Source organism: Silene latifolia, chromosome 11, assembly GCF_048544455.1.
Source record: "Silene latifolia isolate original U9 population chromosome 11, ASM4854445v1, whole genome shotgun sequence".
NCBI lineage: Eukaryota > Viridiplantae > Streptophyta > Magnoliopsida > Caryophyllales > Caryophyllaceae > Silene > Silene latifolia.
The window spans coordinates 194,960,236-194,975,587 of NC_133536.1; the positions used below are offsets into that span (position 1 = coordinate 194,960,236).

A 15,352-nucleotide genomic window follows, 5' to 3' on the forward strand; every position below is an offset into this window, starting at 1 on the left:
TCCATTGGGTCGTCCGTCTTAGGGGGGCATGTTAGGAGTATTTCCATATCATATCTTTCCATATTTTCTCGTACAATCTCGCTTGTATCTATTTTTCCTTCTTTCGTTATTTGCAATCTTATGTAATTACCTTAGTTTACAAAGTTTAGATTTAGGGTAAATATTCTAGATATGTTTCTTGTGCTCCAATGTATTTGTAGTATATAAGGACACATTGTAATGCTTATATTGATCATCAATAATAATCAATCTTTCATAAACCTTACAACTTGGCCTTTAAAATAATAAAATAAATAATTAAAAAAGCAATAAATAATTTTTATTATAATGTTTATTTGTTAGTGAGACATTTTAAGCTACATCTATTGTAGCTTACCATTGAAAAGCATTGTAGCTTGAAAGTTTCTTTTGGTTAGAAAAAAATAGAGTAAACCACAATATAAGGACCCAAACTATTCTTTTATGTTGCTTTAAGGATCTCAACTATTATTGTGTAGTTTTAAGGACCTCATCATGTGTTTTGGACAAAAATGCCCTTATCTTTATTTATAAATCATAAATATTTTCTTAAATATGAGAAAGACGTAAAAAAAATTCAAGTCAGAGTTTTAATATATTTCGCGAGTTACTATACATCATCGGTACCAAATAACGTTATCTTCATCTATAAGTTTTTTGGAAATGTAGAAAAATCTTTTGCGAATTGTTGCATATGTACTTTCATTAATTTTTTTTATGTACAAGTTCACATTTTTATAAAAATCTTATTTTAATTTGTTTTCATCAAAATCAAGCTCATTATTAATATTTATTGGCGGGAATTCTAATTAAAATTTAGTATTTGTTGGTTACTTTAATCATTATACAATATGAGTATCGATCAATATTGAGATGTTTCGATTATAATTAAGAAAATATTTATCATTTATATTGTCTTCCATTTATTATTTCTTCGCACTTCCTTTCACGGGGTCTCCAAGATGGGACTTTGTCCGTAAAATTCAACGTGTACATATAACTTGTTTTTATTGAAAAACAACTTAGAATTGTATTTTCATGATAAATGTAATTATTTAGTTCTTTATTTATTTATTAATAATTTTAGTTTAGTTTTCATAATTTTAGTTTTGTTTATCCAGGATTAAAGTTGTTCACTTCAACATTTCAAAAGAAATTGGGAAGAAACTATGAGAGGGAGTAATAAATATAAGGATGTTTTGGTCAAATATATATAGTGAGGTCCTTAAAGCTACATAATAATAGGTTAGGTCCTTAAAGCCATATTTGATAATAGTTTGGGTCCTTGTTGTGGACTTTACTCGAAAAAAATATGGGCAAGGCAAACTACAAGGTCTTGTAGCTTGCCATTGGAGTTGCTCTAAGGAGAATGGTCCTCCTCCTTTGAATGTAAGAAGGATGTCCTTTGAAAGACATAAATATTTTTTATACGTATAAGGTTTATAGGGGTGGAGATTGGGGAGCTACTAGGGACGCTCGTCCCCGCTAATGATCAGAAATTTCAAATTTTTTAGCCAAATTTTACAACTTCTTACGAATTTTCCTTAAACTATTATTGCTCGCCCCAGGTTTTTGTTTGACCAACTCATCTTCACAAGCCAAGGTTAAGATAATAGCTTGAGAGTCGAGCCTGCTTTTGGGTTGGACCGACCCACCCTAATCTAGGCTATGGCCAGTTTGGCCACCTCTAGCTATTGTACAAGGAGTGTGTAAGAATAGACTTAAAATGTAAAATGATTTTACATTAAATAGGTTAGAATGTCTTCCATAGTTTGGACTTATACAGTAGAAAATTATAATAATAATCAAATCTTGAGCAACACAATATTTTAATTATTAGAAATCGAGTCATAGGAAGCTGATATCACAAAAAGATCCGATAGTTATAATGTATTCGCTCCGTCCCAGTCAATTATTGTCCTTTGGTTTTAGCACAAAGACCAAAGAAAGAAGATGGAGTCAATTATTAAATGACAAGTGGACCAAATTGAGTGTGAATGATCAAATTGCTCATCAAATTCATTTTTTTAAATAGAAATGGTAACAATTGACTGAGACACCCTAAAATGGAATATGACAACAAATGACCGGGACAGAGGGAGTATCGTGGTTTGTTTGAATACAAAATAAAAGTACTATGTAGAACCTTCATTTTACATAATGTCCCATGTTATGATGAATTCCGCATTCCTGTCAAGATCAAAGAGATCACCCACGATAAATATCACATGTAAGATCCCACGTTGAAATAAGGAATAGGAGAGAGATGTTTAATATGGAGTTATCTCTCCTCCCATTGCATTAAACCTCCTCAAACTTGCAAAGTGGACATTCTCGAACTCTTTGGCATAGGCATTAGCCCATACCTAATTATAAACAATTAGTCTTGCTGAAGACGGGTCGGAGCAAGTGACGGGTAATGCCACTCACAAAACGGATAGGGGGGACAAGGTGGGGGAATCCGATGTACTTCCCTCTCTCCTCTATTTGGGTCATTTGTAAGAAGAAATGGCATCCGTCACTCCAAAATAACGGATACGTGCCGTCTTCCATAAGATTTTGTGAATTATAAAACTTAACAATCCCGTTGTTCATATTTATTCTAGAAAACGCCACGGCTGCAGAGTGACTATTTCACCTTCTAATTGACTAGATACACTACTCCGATTCGTATTTGTTTTGGCCAATGAAAGTTGATCATTGTAACCCCACTGTTATCAAATCAATCTTGTTCCCCGCATTTATAACCAGCAACTAAAGTTATCAGACTCATTATGTTATCCTTTCGCTTTTATTGTTAAGCAAAGTGCCTCAAATGATAGCAATGTTACTATGTTTTTTTGGTGTAAACCATGGTGTCCACCGTCGATAATAGTGTATAATCCCCTCGTCGCGCGTGCTCTCATGAAGAGGTAAACGACTGGTCAAAGAGTTTGCTCCATTTCAATGAACAGGGATCGAACCCCTGACCTCATGGTTAAGGGATGAGGTGAGCAACCACCACACCAAACACATTTGGTTAGCAATGTTACTATGTTAATTAGTGAGTATACATACTATCATCAAGCTTTTGAAACTTAATTCAATTGACACTCGCAACAACTAATTTGGCAAGATTACAGGTTACACTTTCTGTCTCAGTTACCTGTTTATCTTTTACTCTGTAATTTTATTATAAAAATATTTTAAGTAAAGGTAAACAAATAATTGAGACGGAGGAAATACGTTTGTTACGGGAAGCTTTTATTGAAGAAAGCATGATATTCATAATCGTATAAAGGAGGGTCATTTATGAGCGAAGGATTTAATTAAATGTCAGAATAAAAATAATACTTTGTATCATTCTTTCTTCAATCTTGAAATATGAATGAAGCTAAGTGACATAATCGGTATTAGTAAAAATTCAGGAATATTCATACAAGAGCATATACTTCCTCCATTCAACTCCACTCTACCTATTGGCAAAAAGCACAAGTTTTAAGGGTAAATTAAAAAATGAATATAAGTACAAATGGAGTTGTTCCATTTACTTTATGGAATCAGAATTTGTCTAAGTATTAGTGTGTTAAACAAACACTAATTTTCCCCCCAAAATTACAAAACTTCAAAAACCCCACCAAACACTTAATTTCCCACCATTTTCTGTCCAGTCAAGCTGTTGGAACCCACCAACTAGGTTAGTTTTATGCATAAATTACAATCATCCTCACATTAAATTACATATTCCCTCATTCATTAGCAACACAACAAAAAAAAACTTTCTAAAATTATTTACAGACCAATAAATTACAGTCCACTACCATTAAATTACACAAGTTTCCTAAATTATCTTCAGAGCATCAATGGGGTTCAAGTGCATGTCTGAAGAAACGAGAACTGAAGTCGCCATCTACTTGCTTCAAAAATCAAATGACGGGCAGCTTGATCGTGGTGCAATCAAAGAGGCAGCAAACAGATTCAATGTGAGTGTAAGGACCATATCAAACATATGGAGACTTGCAAAAAAACCAAGGTTAGTAGGTGAAAAATTAGATGTCAAGAGTGGTAGAATAGGCAACAAAAACAGAAAAAGGATTTTACCAAACATTGAGCATATCAAATCACTTGATAAATCACTAAGGGACACAATGATCAGAGTTTCTGAAAATTGTGGAGTTTCAGTTGGAACGGTCCATTCATGGGTGAAAGAAGGTTTACTTAAACGTCATTCAAGCCCATTACATCCTAAACTCAGTGAGTTACACAAGGATCAAAGGCTACTTTATTCATTAAAGTCATTGGTTGTTAAACAAGTTCTTGAAGAGTTCTTAGATCTTAATAATGTTCCAGTGACTGAAATAATGTTTAATGAAATGAGCAACGTAATACACATGGATGAGAAGTGGTTCTATATTACGGAAGACAATGAAACAGTTTACGTAGTTGAGGGGGAGGAGCTGCCTCATAGAAGCTGTCAATCAAAGAGATTCATCACAAAAGTGATGTTCATGTGTGCAGTCAGCAGACCTATTTATGGTGAAGATGGTGAATGCATATTTGATGGTAAAATAGGCATGTTTCCATTTACTAATCAAGTTCCAGCAGCTAGGTCAAGCAGAAATAGGCCAAGGGGTACATTAGAAACTAAGCCTATTGAGTCCATCACAAAACAAGTAGTCAAGGATTGTCTAATTCATCAAGTAATTCCAGCAATTAAGAGTGTTTGGCCAGAAGGTCTTAGCAAGCATATTTACATACAACAAGACAATGCTAGGCCACACATCAAGAATGATATTTGTATTTATGCAATTAGATGCATACAGAATTAAAGATGGTGATTCACAAAAATTAGCGATAATATAAGGTGCACATGTAATGGTACACAGTTTTGTATCATCCCCTCACATAGACAATGCTTATGTTATAGGTCTATGTAATGGAAGCATAATTTTTACAGATGAAATTACTAAAATCGGTTTAGTATTATCTAATAGAATTGATATTGAGAATGAATAGGAAAGATCTTATTGATATTGACCAACGTACAAATACAAGAGATATATCATCCTATTTATATAAAAGAATCAAGCTAAGACAGGAATATACACAGAGGAAATAATATATGGAAAATGATTATATTTCCATGTATAGAAATATTGAGCAGAGATTGTGCAACAGTCATATTTCCAACGGCTCTTTGATGATATGAGAGCAACGGTTCTGCGGAGATCACCGACTCTGTTATTACCCCCCCTCAAGTTGGTGCGTGGAGGTCGGTAACGCCCAACTTGGATAAAAGATCTTCAAAAGAGGCACGTCCGAGGGCTTTGGTGAGAATATCGGCGCGTTGGTTTTTGGTGTGGATATAGCTTGTAAGAAGAACACCCTTTTTTATTTCGTCGCGCACAAAATGATAGTCAACCTCTATATGTTTGGTGCGAGCATGAAAGACGGGATTTTTTGCAATGTGGAGGGCGGATTGATTGTCGCACATGAGACTAATTGGCTTCGTTTGTGATATGCCGAGGAAGGAGATAAGACCTTTGAGCCATTTGAGTTCGCAAGTAGTGTATGCCATGGCCTTATATTCGGCTTCTGTCGAGGATACGAGACCGTCGTCTGTTTTTTCGTTTTCCAAGAAATAGGTGACAATCCTAGATAAACTAGGTACCCCGTAAGAGACCGTCGAGTAGTTGGGCAGGTGGCATAGTCGGAATCGCAATAGGCATTAAGCGATAAATCAGAGTCCGATTTAAACAGGAGACCTTGACCCGATGAATTTTTTAGATACCGTACCACTTGTAGTCCGGCTTTCCAATGATCGGTGTTAGGAGCATGCATAAATTGGGCCAAAGTATGGACCGAATAGGATAGCTCAGGCCGAGTGATTGTGAGATAAACGAGACGGCCAACCAATCTTCGATACGGTTGTGGGTCTTTGAGCAGCGGGGCAGTGGATAGGCCCAATTGATGGTTGGGTTCCATAGGGACGCTCTGTGGCCGTGACCCAAGAAGACCCGTGTCACTAATTATGTCGAGTGTGTATTTTCGTTGGGAGACAAATAGGCTCGTAGAATTTCGGGCTATTTCGAGGCCAAGGAAATACTTGAGATTCCCAAGGTCCTTCATATGGAAACATGTAGACAAATAATGCTTAAATTTAGTAATCGTGGTAAGGTCATTACCGCAAATGACGAGGTCGTCGACGTAAACGAGGACATGAACTTCCGTTTGGTTGATAGATAACGAGAATAGCGAGTGATAATACGGGCAATGTTTGAACCCATAGTTGGTGAGGGCAGCGGCCAACTTAGCGTACCAGCACCGTGGGGCCTGTTTGAGCCCGTATAAAGATTTGTGTAGGCAACATACTTTGCCGTTGGTGGAGGTATTGAAGCCCGGAGGAGGGCGCATATATACTTTCTCGTCTAAGTCCCCGTGAAGAAAGGCGTTATGGACATCCATTTGATGGAAAGTCCATTTCTTTGCGGCAACGATGGCAAGTAAGGTGTGAACCGTGACTAGTTTCACGGTAGGTGCAAAAGTCTCATTGTAATCAATGCCTTCAACCTGTCGGTTGCCCATGACGACCAAGCGAGCTTTATAACGTTCAATACTACCGTCAGCATTGTATTTGATTTTGTACACCCATTTAGAGCCAATGGGTTTCTTATTGGGTGGTAAATCCTCGAGAGTCCAAGTATTGTTCCTTTCGAGAGCTTCTATCTCGAGTTTCATAGCCTTTTTCCATTGTTCGTCCTGCATAGCTTCATTAAAACTACGAGGCTCGTGATTTTTAGTCACGACCGTCAAGAAAACTTGATGGTTTGGAGAAAACTTATTGCAATTAATATAGTCCGAGATAGGGAAATGTGTACCTGAGGAGGTGCTTTATGCGGTAATAGCATGCGTCGAGGGACGCGTAGTTTTGACAACGAAGTCTTTAAGGGTCGAATTCGGGAACTTCGTGCGATGGCCACGACCCATGGCTTCGAGATCAGGTTGTGACTCGGTTGTGGGCTGCTCGTTGAGTGGAGTGTCGGGAGGAGTCGTGGAGGTAGTCTCGGTAGTGGCCGGGGTGGAAGTGGAGGCTGTGGTGGGGTCGGGTGTGGGTTTGGTGGTGGGATGGGGAACAAGGATGGCGTTGTCGTCACTTATAAGATCATCAAGAAAAGGAGTGGTTGTATCATTGTCGTGAAAGTTAAGGTTTTGGTATGGGAAATTGTCCTCCACAAATACAACATCGCGGGAATCAAAATAGGTTCCTGTGTCGAGGTCGTAGAGGCGCCAACCTTTTTTTCCAAAAGGATAGCCGATGAATATGCATTTACGGCTGCGAGGGGCGAATTTGTCACGACTTCGATTTATAGTTTTTACGTAACAAAGACAACTAAAAATGCGAAGTTGATCCATGGGAGGAGGTTTGTTAAATAAGAGTTCGTATGGGGTTTTACCACTAAGGAGTTTGGAGGGGGTTCGATTAATTAGATAAACGGCTGTTAAAACACACTCCCCCCAAAATAAGACGGGTAGGCAAGCTTGAAAAAGAAGAGCGCGAGCCACATTTAAAATATGTCTGTGTTTCCGTTCAACTCGCCCATTTTGCTGTGGGGTGTCAACATTGGATGTTTGAAAGAGGACCCCATTTTCATTAAAAAAGGATGACAAACACGAAAATTCGGAGCCGTTGTCCGTGCGTAAGTATTTAATTTTTTTTGTTAAATTGACGCTCAATCATAGCAAAAAAATTTAATATTTTTTAACGAGTGTCGCTTTTATGTCGCAATAAATAGACCCAAGTTGATCGGGAAAAGTCATCCACAATGGTAAGAAAATAGGTAGACCCACATGACCCGTTTTCAGAATAGGGACCCCAAAGGTCACAATGGATTAAATCAAAAATAGCTAAAGCCTTATTAGTACTTAAAGGAAAAGGAGTTCGAGTTTGTTTTGCACGAAGGCAAATTTCACATGTTTTACTATGAAATAAAGAAATAGAACGAGAGTCATAATTTGAAATAGAAAGAAAATGATTTATTTCGGAAGAAGGATGCCCCAACCTCCGATGCCATAGTTCGTTTTGATCGACGGAGCTCACCATAAATCTTTTGGCCTCATGGCTTTGGACTTCGTGCAAGTAGTATAATCCCTCGCGCTGTTTACCTGCACCAATCACCCTCCTCGAGGAACGGTCATGTATTAAACACAATTTTTGAGAAAATTGAATTATTAGGCTATCATCGAGAAGAAGGCTAGAGACAGAGATTAAGTGGCAATTGAGATTGGCTGCAAACAAGGCATTTTTTAAAACAAGACGGGGGGATAAGACGATATCCCCGCAATTAGTGGCCCGAGTTTGATCTCCATTCGGTAATCCCACCGAAAGAGGAGATATAGGTCGTAAATTAGTGAAATGTGATAGGCACCTCGACATGTGGTGGGATGCCCCCGTGTCAATTATCCAAGAAATAATAGGAACATTACCGTTTAGTTGTTCGGGAGCGGCTGATTTGTGAGACCTTAGTAATTTATATAGTATAGCAAGTTCCTCTGGATTGAGGTTATTGACATCAATATGATCAAAAGTTGGAGCAGTCGAGGATGACGACGGAGTTTGAGTAACCATATGAGCACGAGGAGCAGCCTGTCTTTTGGATTTATGTTTTTCGTCCGGTATATAAATAGCTTGACAGAGGTCAGTGGCATCGGGGGGAAGGATGATACGGTCACGAGGTCTCGTCCCCCACCAATCAGGAAAATTTCCTGTGACCTGAAAGCAGCTTTTGAATGAGTGCTCGGGTCTCTTGCACGTAAGGCAAGTCTGTTTTACAGGAACCGGGTTCGGAGCAGGGGTCAAGGAACCCCCCTGCATTCGTTTGTCCCCTGTTTACACTAGTCCCCCCTGAATTTTGATAGCCATAGGGTGTGGTAGTCACCGCATAGATCATGGGTTCGGGTTGGGGAATGGGGTTCGAATTTTGAAGAGTGTTACGCATACCTTCTTCATGTTGAAGACGACTATAAATTTGATTCAAAGACGGTAGAGGATCGGTGCCTAAAATATGAGAACGAAGAACACCATACCTAGCATCGAGACCCATGAGGAAAGAGCGTACCCGTTTCTTATCCCGACGGATGTCCAAGTGTGCTTTCAGATTACAGGAGCATGGGTTGCAGTCGCATGTCGGCAAGGCATCGCTTTCTAATAGATCGTCCCATAATTTTTTGATGCGGCCAAAGTAAGACATAATTGTCTCAGTTGGTCCCTGTTTACAAGCAATAATATCACTTTCTAATTGAAATATTTGAGCATCATTTACCAGGATGAAACGGTGCTTGATGTGGAGTAGCAACTGCGTGGCTTCCTCCGGCAGGCTGATCGATGTTCGGAGGTCCGGTTCTATGGAATTGTAAATCCACATACAAACCAAGGCATTAGCAGAGCGCCAAGACTTGTAATCGGAATCAGAGGGATCGGGTTTGGAGATGGTGCCATCAACATAATCGAGTTTTCCTTTTGCAAGGAGAGCGAGACGGAGGGTACGGCACCATTCGTCGTAGTTTTTGCCATTGAGCAATGTTTGTGTGATTCGTGCTCCGGGATTTTCGACCGGAACAATCGAGAAAGAAGCGGTATTCTTGGATTCAGGAATCGAATTTGCAGAATCGGTCGCCATTTGAGACGATTAAGATTGACGGCGTGTTCGAAGGTTTAGGATCGATTAAAACCTATAACCATGATAGATGAACCAACTCAACCAAAACCTTAAGGTGATGGTTGAGGCCCAACTATTATAATTATTCCTATTACGCACTCTCACTCAAATGCCCGTTGGGCTTGAAGAGTGGTTAGTTGTGCACCGGCTCCCCCGTACCAAGTGCTGGGTTTCCACTTCGAATTTTTGAGGAGTTTTGAGGTTGTCAGGATTTGAACCTGTGACCTTCGGTCACACTGGCTCTGATACCATGATAGAATTGATATTGAGAATGAATAGGAAAGATCTTATTGATATTGACCAACGTACAAATACAAGAGATATATCATCCTATTTATACAAAAGAATCAAGCTAAGACAGGAATATACACAGAGGAAATAATATATGGAAAATGATTATATTTTCCATGTATAGAAATATTGAGCAGAGATTGTGCAACAGTCATATTTCCAACGGCTCTTTGATGATATGAGAGCAACGGTTCTGCGGAGATCACCGACTCTGTTATTATTATCTCATTTTCCTATTACAAAACATTACTGTCTATGACATTTCGCGTAACAAACTAGTGATATTGTATAGTAGTAGTATGTTATTTATCAAAAGTGACATTTTGCAAAAGTTGTCACTAATGCGAATATAATGTTGACAGAATTTAAACTCAGGTTATGAGTACCAAGTCATGAATAGTTGCTTCGTATTGCGATTGTATAGGTTAAGAAACCTTGAATTTGTAGGAGCAGGACAGGACAATCTCCATGGAATCATAGCAAGTGAAAACAAAGCAATCTCAAAGGAGTCAAAAATGTCAGAAGTGATCCAAACAAAAGAGGACGGTCAAACCAATAATACACAATCATGGATTACGTAATGTAGCTCCTCATGTGAAAATGTTGATCACTGAAGACAGTCTCAGGCTATTTGGCCATGTGTGTTGCCAAATCAATTTGAATGATGTATGCATTTTTCAATACTTTTTAACAAGTGTAAGGATAGCCACATAATGAAGGGCTTGTTTACATAATGACATATGATAAGCATTACACAAGGTTACCTAACTGTCTCTAGGTAAGGTTACAATTTCAACTTGTGTTTTATTGGTCACGGGTATACATTTTCAATAATAATCCATGTATACGGACTCTTACCCGTGATTAGAGCTGACCATCAGCACGGGCCGACTCGGCTCGGCCCGGCCCGCCCTAGCCCGTTATTTTATGTAACCCGGTCCGGCTCGGCCTTAGCCCGCCGTTAACCCTGGCCTGGTCCGGGTCCTGAAATTCCAGTTCGGCCCGGCCTTGGCCCGCCATTTTAGCAAAAATAAAAAATAAAAAAATAAAATGGTAAGGCCCGCCAACCCGTCCCGCCCTTAGCCCGCCTCTGGTCCTGGCCCGGGTCAAGCATATCTCAGCCCGGCCCGGCTCGACCAAGCACGTCCCTTCCCCTGGCCTGGCCCGGGTTTGAACACGAGAGCCCAGCCCACTCCCTAGCCAGCCCGACCCGGCTCTAGCCCGGCCCGAGTACAGGTCTACCCGTGATATATTTCTTCTTGATAAATTGTGCATGTCGTGAATGAAATTTTTTAGTGCATCAACTTATGTTTATGAAACCCGGTGACATTAGATTATTGTTGAAGGCTCAAGTATGAGTTTCGAAAAAAACATTTATATTTTTACAAATTTAAAATAATATATTAGAAATTAAGAAAAAGTCTTAAATCGAGAATTCCACATATATAAGAGAAATAATTTATCGCGGAGTATAGAGCAAATAAGAAAATTAATGATGGGAGAGATTTCAAAATTGAGACCACACTTCCTAATGCTTAGAATGACGTTAATGTATTCTGCATAGGGCTATAAATATACGAGTCGGCTCGTGGAGCTTAGATCAGGTCGTTGACACCCCTAATTCTACATTTCCTACAAACACAAATGACAAAGCAAACTCCATGATTGTCCATCTAAGCTAAGGGTGCACGCCTTGGAATAAGTTGCGAATATCATCAAAATATACTTTATTTGAAGCTTGGACACATCAATCAAAAAGAAAAGTTTGGTGTCTCATAGATGCTACTTTGTTATACAGTATATAAAAGCCAAAATACTTTGTACTGGTCTTCTAATTCAATGACCTCCATATCTTGGAATATGCATTAAATAATTATAGTGAAAGACAATATGATTGTTTATTTGTTTATGTATAGTTCTATGAACATTAAATTTTTCATTTGTTTGGCCTTGGATGATTGTTATTCTTGTATTAGTTGCGTTTTGTGGTATGCACACCATACTTTTCCATGTGAGGACATGTGAGTCTTACCATCTATCAACAACATACTACCATACGGTCCTAACTTTTAATTATCAACAATACACCCAACGATTATTATAGGTAACTTTGGTATGCAAATGTATAGCTCTTGATTTCCAAAGTCCAATTCTTCATCCCCTATTTACTAAATGAATAAGTCGTTCTACGTTTTTTCCCGCCTAACTATATTATCTTCTATTTGGGCCTTTAATTTTACATTCTACCAAGCACACTATGGGCCAAATCTGCAGGCTCAAAAAATAAAATAAAAAATATAATGTAAACTGGATGAATCATCAATCATTGCTATAATTAAATTATCTCATCCCCTTATATAATATAAGAGAATAAAATTCTCCAAGATTCTCCCTCCAAAAGCATCAAGTTAAATAAGGAAACGAAAAGACTTATTCATTACATTATTATCATTTCATCAAAATATAATCTTTTAATCAAATAATAATATTTTCATTAAAATCTAAATTACAATCTTTTAATTAAACTAAGATAAATTTGCTATAATTTTATAAACTATAAATTTCTAAGTTTTTATTGTTGTTATTATTAGTATTAGAGAATGACCTAACACGGATATTATTAGTTTCGTAAAAAAGAAAGATTATTAAAATAAATTGAGAAAAATTATAAATTGTAATCATTAGTTTTATGGTAAAGAAAAAATAGATTTTTTTCCAGTAAATATACATTTAATAACTTTAATCTTCTTGATTAGTTCATAGTTCAATTTTTTTTCTCATATCGAAAAGTGAGGCGTATGATAAATTACTCATGAGTCAATTCAAAATACAAATAATAACTAAAAATAAAATCTCTATATATGCCACACGTGTGCGGGATCTACACTAGTTTGTATCATTTGTTTACTCTCACTAGTCTTGCCTTGTCATGGTACGAGTTTTTTTTTCTTGTGAGAGTGAAAAAGGTTGCTCGCTTAAGTCTTAGACATAGGTATAGCATGAACAATCCTAATAATATTACATTCAATATCTAAGAGAAAAGTAAACCATAAATCTAATAAAACTAACACCGTCTCATGACAAAAGAAACGACTGATGCAAAGCTGGTAAGATGAGGTAGGAAGGCCAAATCATCAGCAATACTATCAACTTCCATAAGCCAACGAGACGAGCTAGGTGCACTTACGCCACAAGAGTGTAGAAATAAAGAAAGGAGGAAGAGCAAGTTGAAGCAGCTTGTCTTTAATTGAGAAGAATCTCCTACACCGTGGTGATCGGCCCAAATAGTCCAAAGACCAACAACCCAAGGAAGCAAGTAAGGTGATAAGAAAGGCAAAAAAAAGGTCCCCGGCCAACCTTACACCAATTACTACCAACAACACCATTGAAAGGCCATTATTCCATATAACATAACTAATTCTATTGGAGAGTCTCCCATAAAGGAATTATTTGTAAAAACATGACGGAAATAAAGCTAAACGAAGGCATTGAAATTGGAGGAGATCACCGCAACCGACACACCCAAAACCACGGACCACCTCATATCGACACAACCAGACACGCCATCTTCGTACTGATTAACGCAGAAGACCAATTAAAAACCAAGAAGAACAGAGGAGGGATGAGAACCGCCTTCCAAACAACTATAACAAGAAAAAAAAACAACAGCTACAAAAGACGCACCCAACAACCAAATGAACTGAAAAAGGACCTATCGTCAAAGCTCGACCGAACCCAAACAAACCAACACTCAAGGGGACATGCAAGACCGAAAAAAATACTCGTTTCACCAAACGACACCTCCCAGAACCACCGCCTCACATGCAACAAGACCAAGCTAAAAGATGACACGGACAAACACTAGTAATAAAGTAAAAAGGACCGATTGATGGGGGGAATGAGAGGATCACCAAATATGACCCAAAATACGATCACATAGTATAACATCACCGCAACCAGAATGGGCTGTACTCATCGACACATACAGACAAACCAAGAACAAGGAAGCCAAACAAGCGGTGGTGGCAATGCGGGGATCACCACTAGGTTGGAATTCTGACCAATGGTGACATGACAAGGGAACGGAGGGACGGGAAAGTCAAAGGGTGTAACGCCCCAAAAAACAAGCAGGGAGTTCAAAATAGCTCTTTTTATTAACAAAAGACATTAGCGGAAATATAGGGCGTCACCGCCGTATCCCCCTTCGGAGAATACAAGGCTTTTACAATAAAATAAATACACTTATAAGACTAAAATTAAAACTCTATAATTATAAACTATACATCTTATAAGTATTATCTTCTACATGAAATTCCCCACACTTGGCCTTCCAGGATACTTGTACCTGAAAAAGAGTGAGAGTAACGGAATCAGCCAACCACAGGTTGAGTATAACTCCAGTTCCCTCCACCGGCTTATGTCATATCCTTTATTCAATCATAATTCACCTTATTACTATATATCACCCAATAAAATAACCTACCAAAATATAGTATTCCCTGTCAGGGATCAATCTGGTATCCCAAAAACATCATATGACTATCATACCAACATGATATATATTCATATGACACTAATGTCGGTATACCATTACTGAAGAAAATAGACATTACGTATTTCTTATGGGCCAACGCTCCTTTTTAACATGGAGTCAACGCCCTCTTATAGTTTATATGGAGTCAATGCTCTTGGAGCTAACGTCTCTGATACCAACGTTGCCCCTTTAATTTATATGGAGCCAACACTTCTAATGTGTACACAGTTTCGGTTTTCCAAATAATGTCATCTCAAACCAATAATCGTATCCCGAATGTTATAATTGGCCAATTATGCCATATAACCACGGTGCAAACATGACAACCACTATGACATATAAAACATAAATATAACATGGGACGGTATAAAAATCATAAGATGAAATTAACAAATAAATTAATATAACCGATTATTTCTAATATCTTATTCAAATGTAAACAATTACTTATATCGACGAAGGGTCCTGAAATCATACCGATATACAGATTAGTAGAGATAGACGAAGTAAGGAAAACATATGGATTATGTAATTTTCTCGTCGCCCCCCACCCCCCCGCCCCCTCTTTTTTTTTTCAACCTTGAATGCCATGCTTTTATAGCCAAATATATGTCGGCTAATCACTTAGTGCTCAAGACCATTTTTGCTTCTTCTTTCTTAATTATTAAGAAATGTAAACTTGCATAAATCCTACTATTAGATAAATACGACAACAATTAACCTTATCTAAAATTATAAATATCTTAACTAAATATCATTATTATAATATTCTAAACTATCAAGTAAAATATATATTTTCCGGGTATTACAAAGG

The 15,352-nt window shown here is 37.9% G+C and overlaps 2 protein-coding genes across 2 annotated transcripts; one reads left to right on the forward strand and one right to left on the reverse strand.

Annotated features, from left to right (window-relative positions):
- Positions 1-3,860: 3,860 nt before the first annotated feature.
- On the forward strand, positions 3,861-4,826 carry LOC141614555 (uncharacterized). The gene has a single exon (XM_074433300.1). The coding sequence runs from the start codon at positions 3,861-3,863 to the stop codon at positions 4,824-4,826; it is 966 nt and encodes a 321-aa protein (XP_074289401.1).
- A 3,921-nt stretch (positions 4,827-8,747) lies between these two features.
- Positions 8,748-9,674, reverse strand: LOC141614556 (uncharacterized). Its single transcript, XM_074433301.1, has one exon. It carries the CDS (start codon positions 9,672-9,674, stop codon positions 8,748-8,750), a length of 927 nt encoding a protein of 308 aa, XP_074289402.1.
- Positions 9,675-15,352: the final 5,678 nt, after the last annotated feature.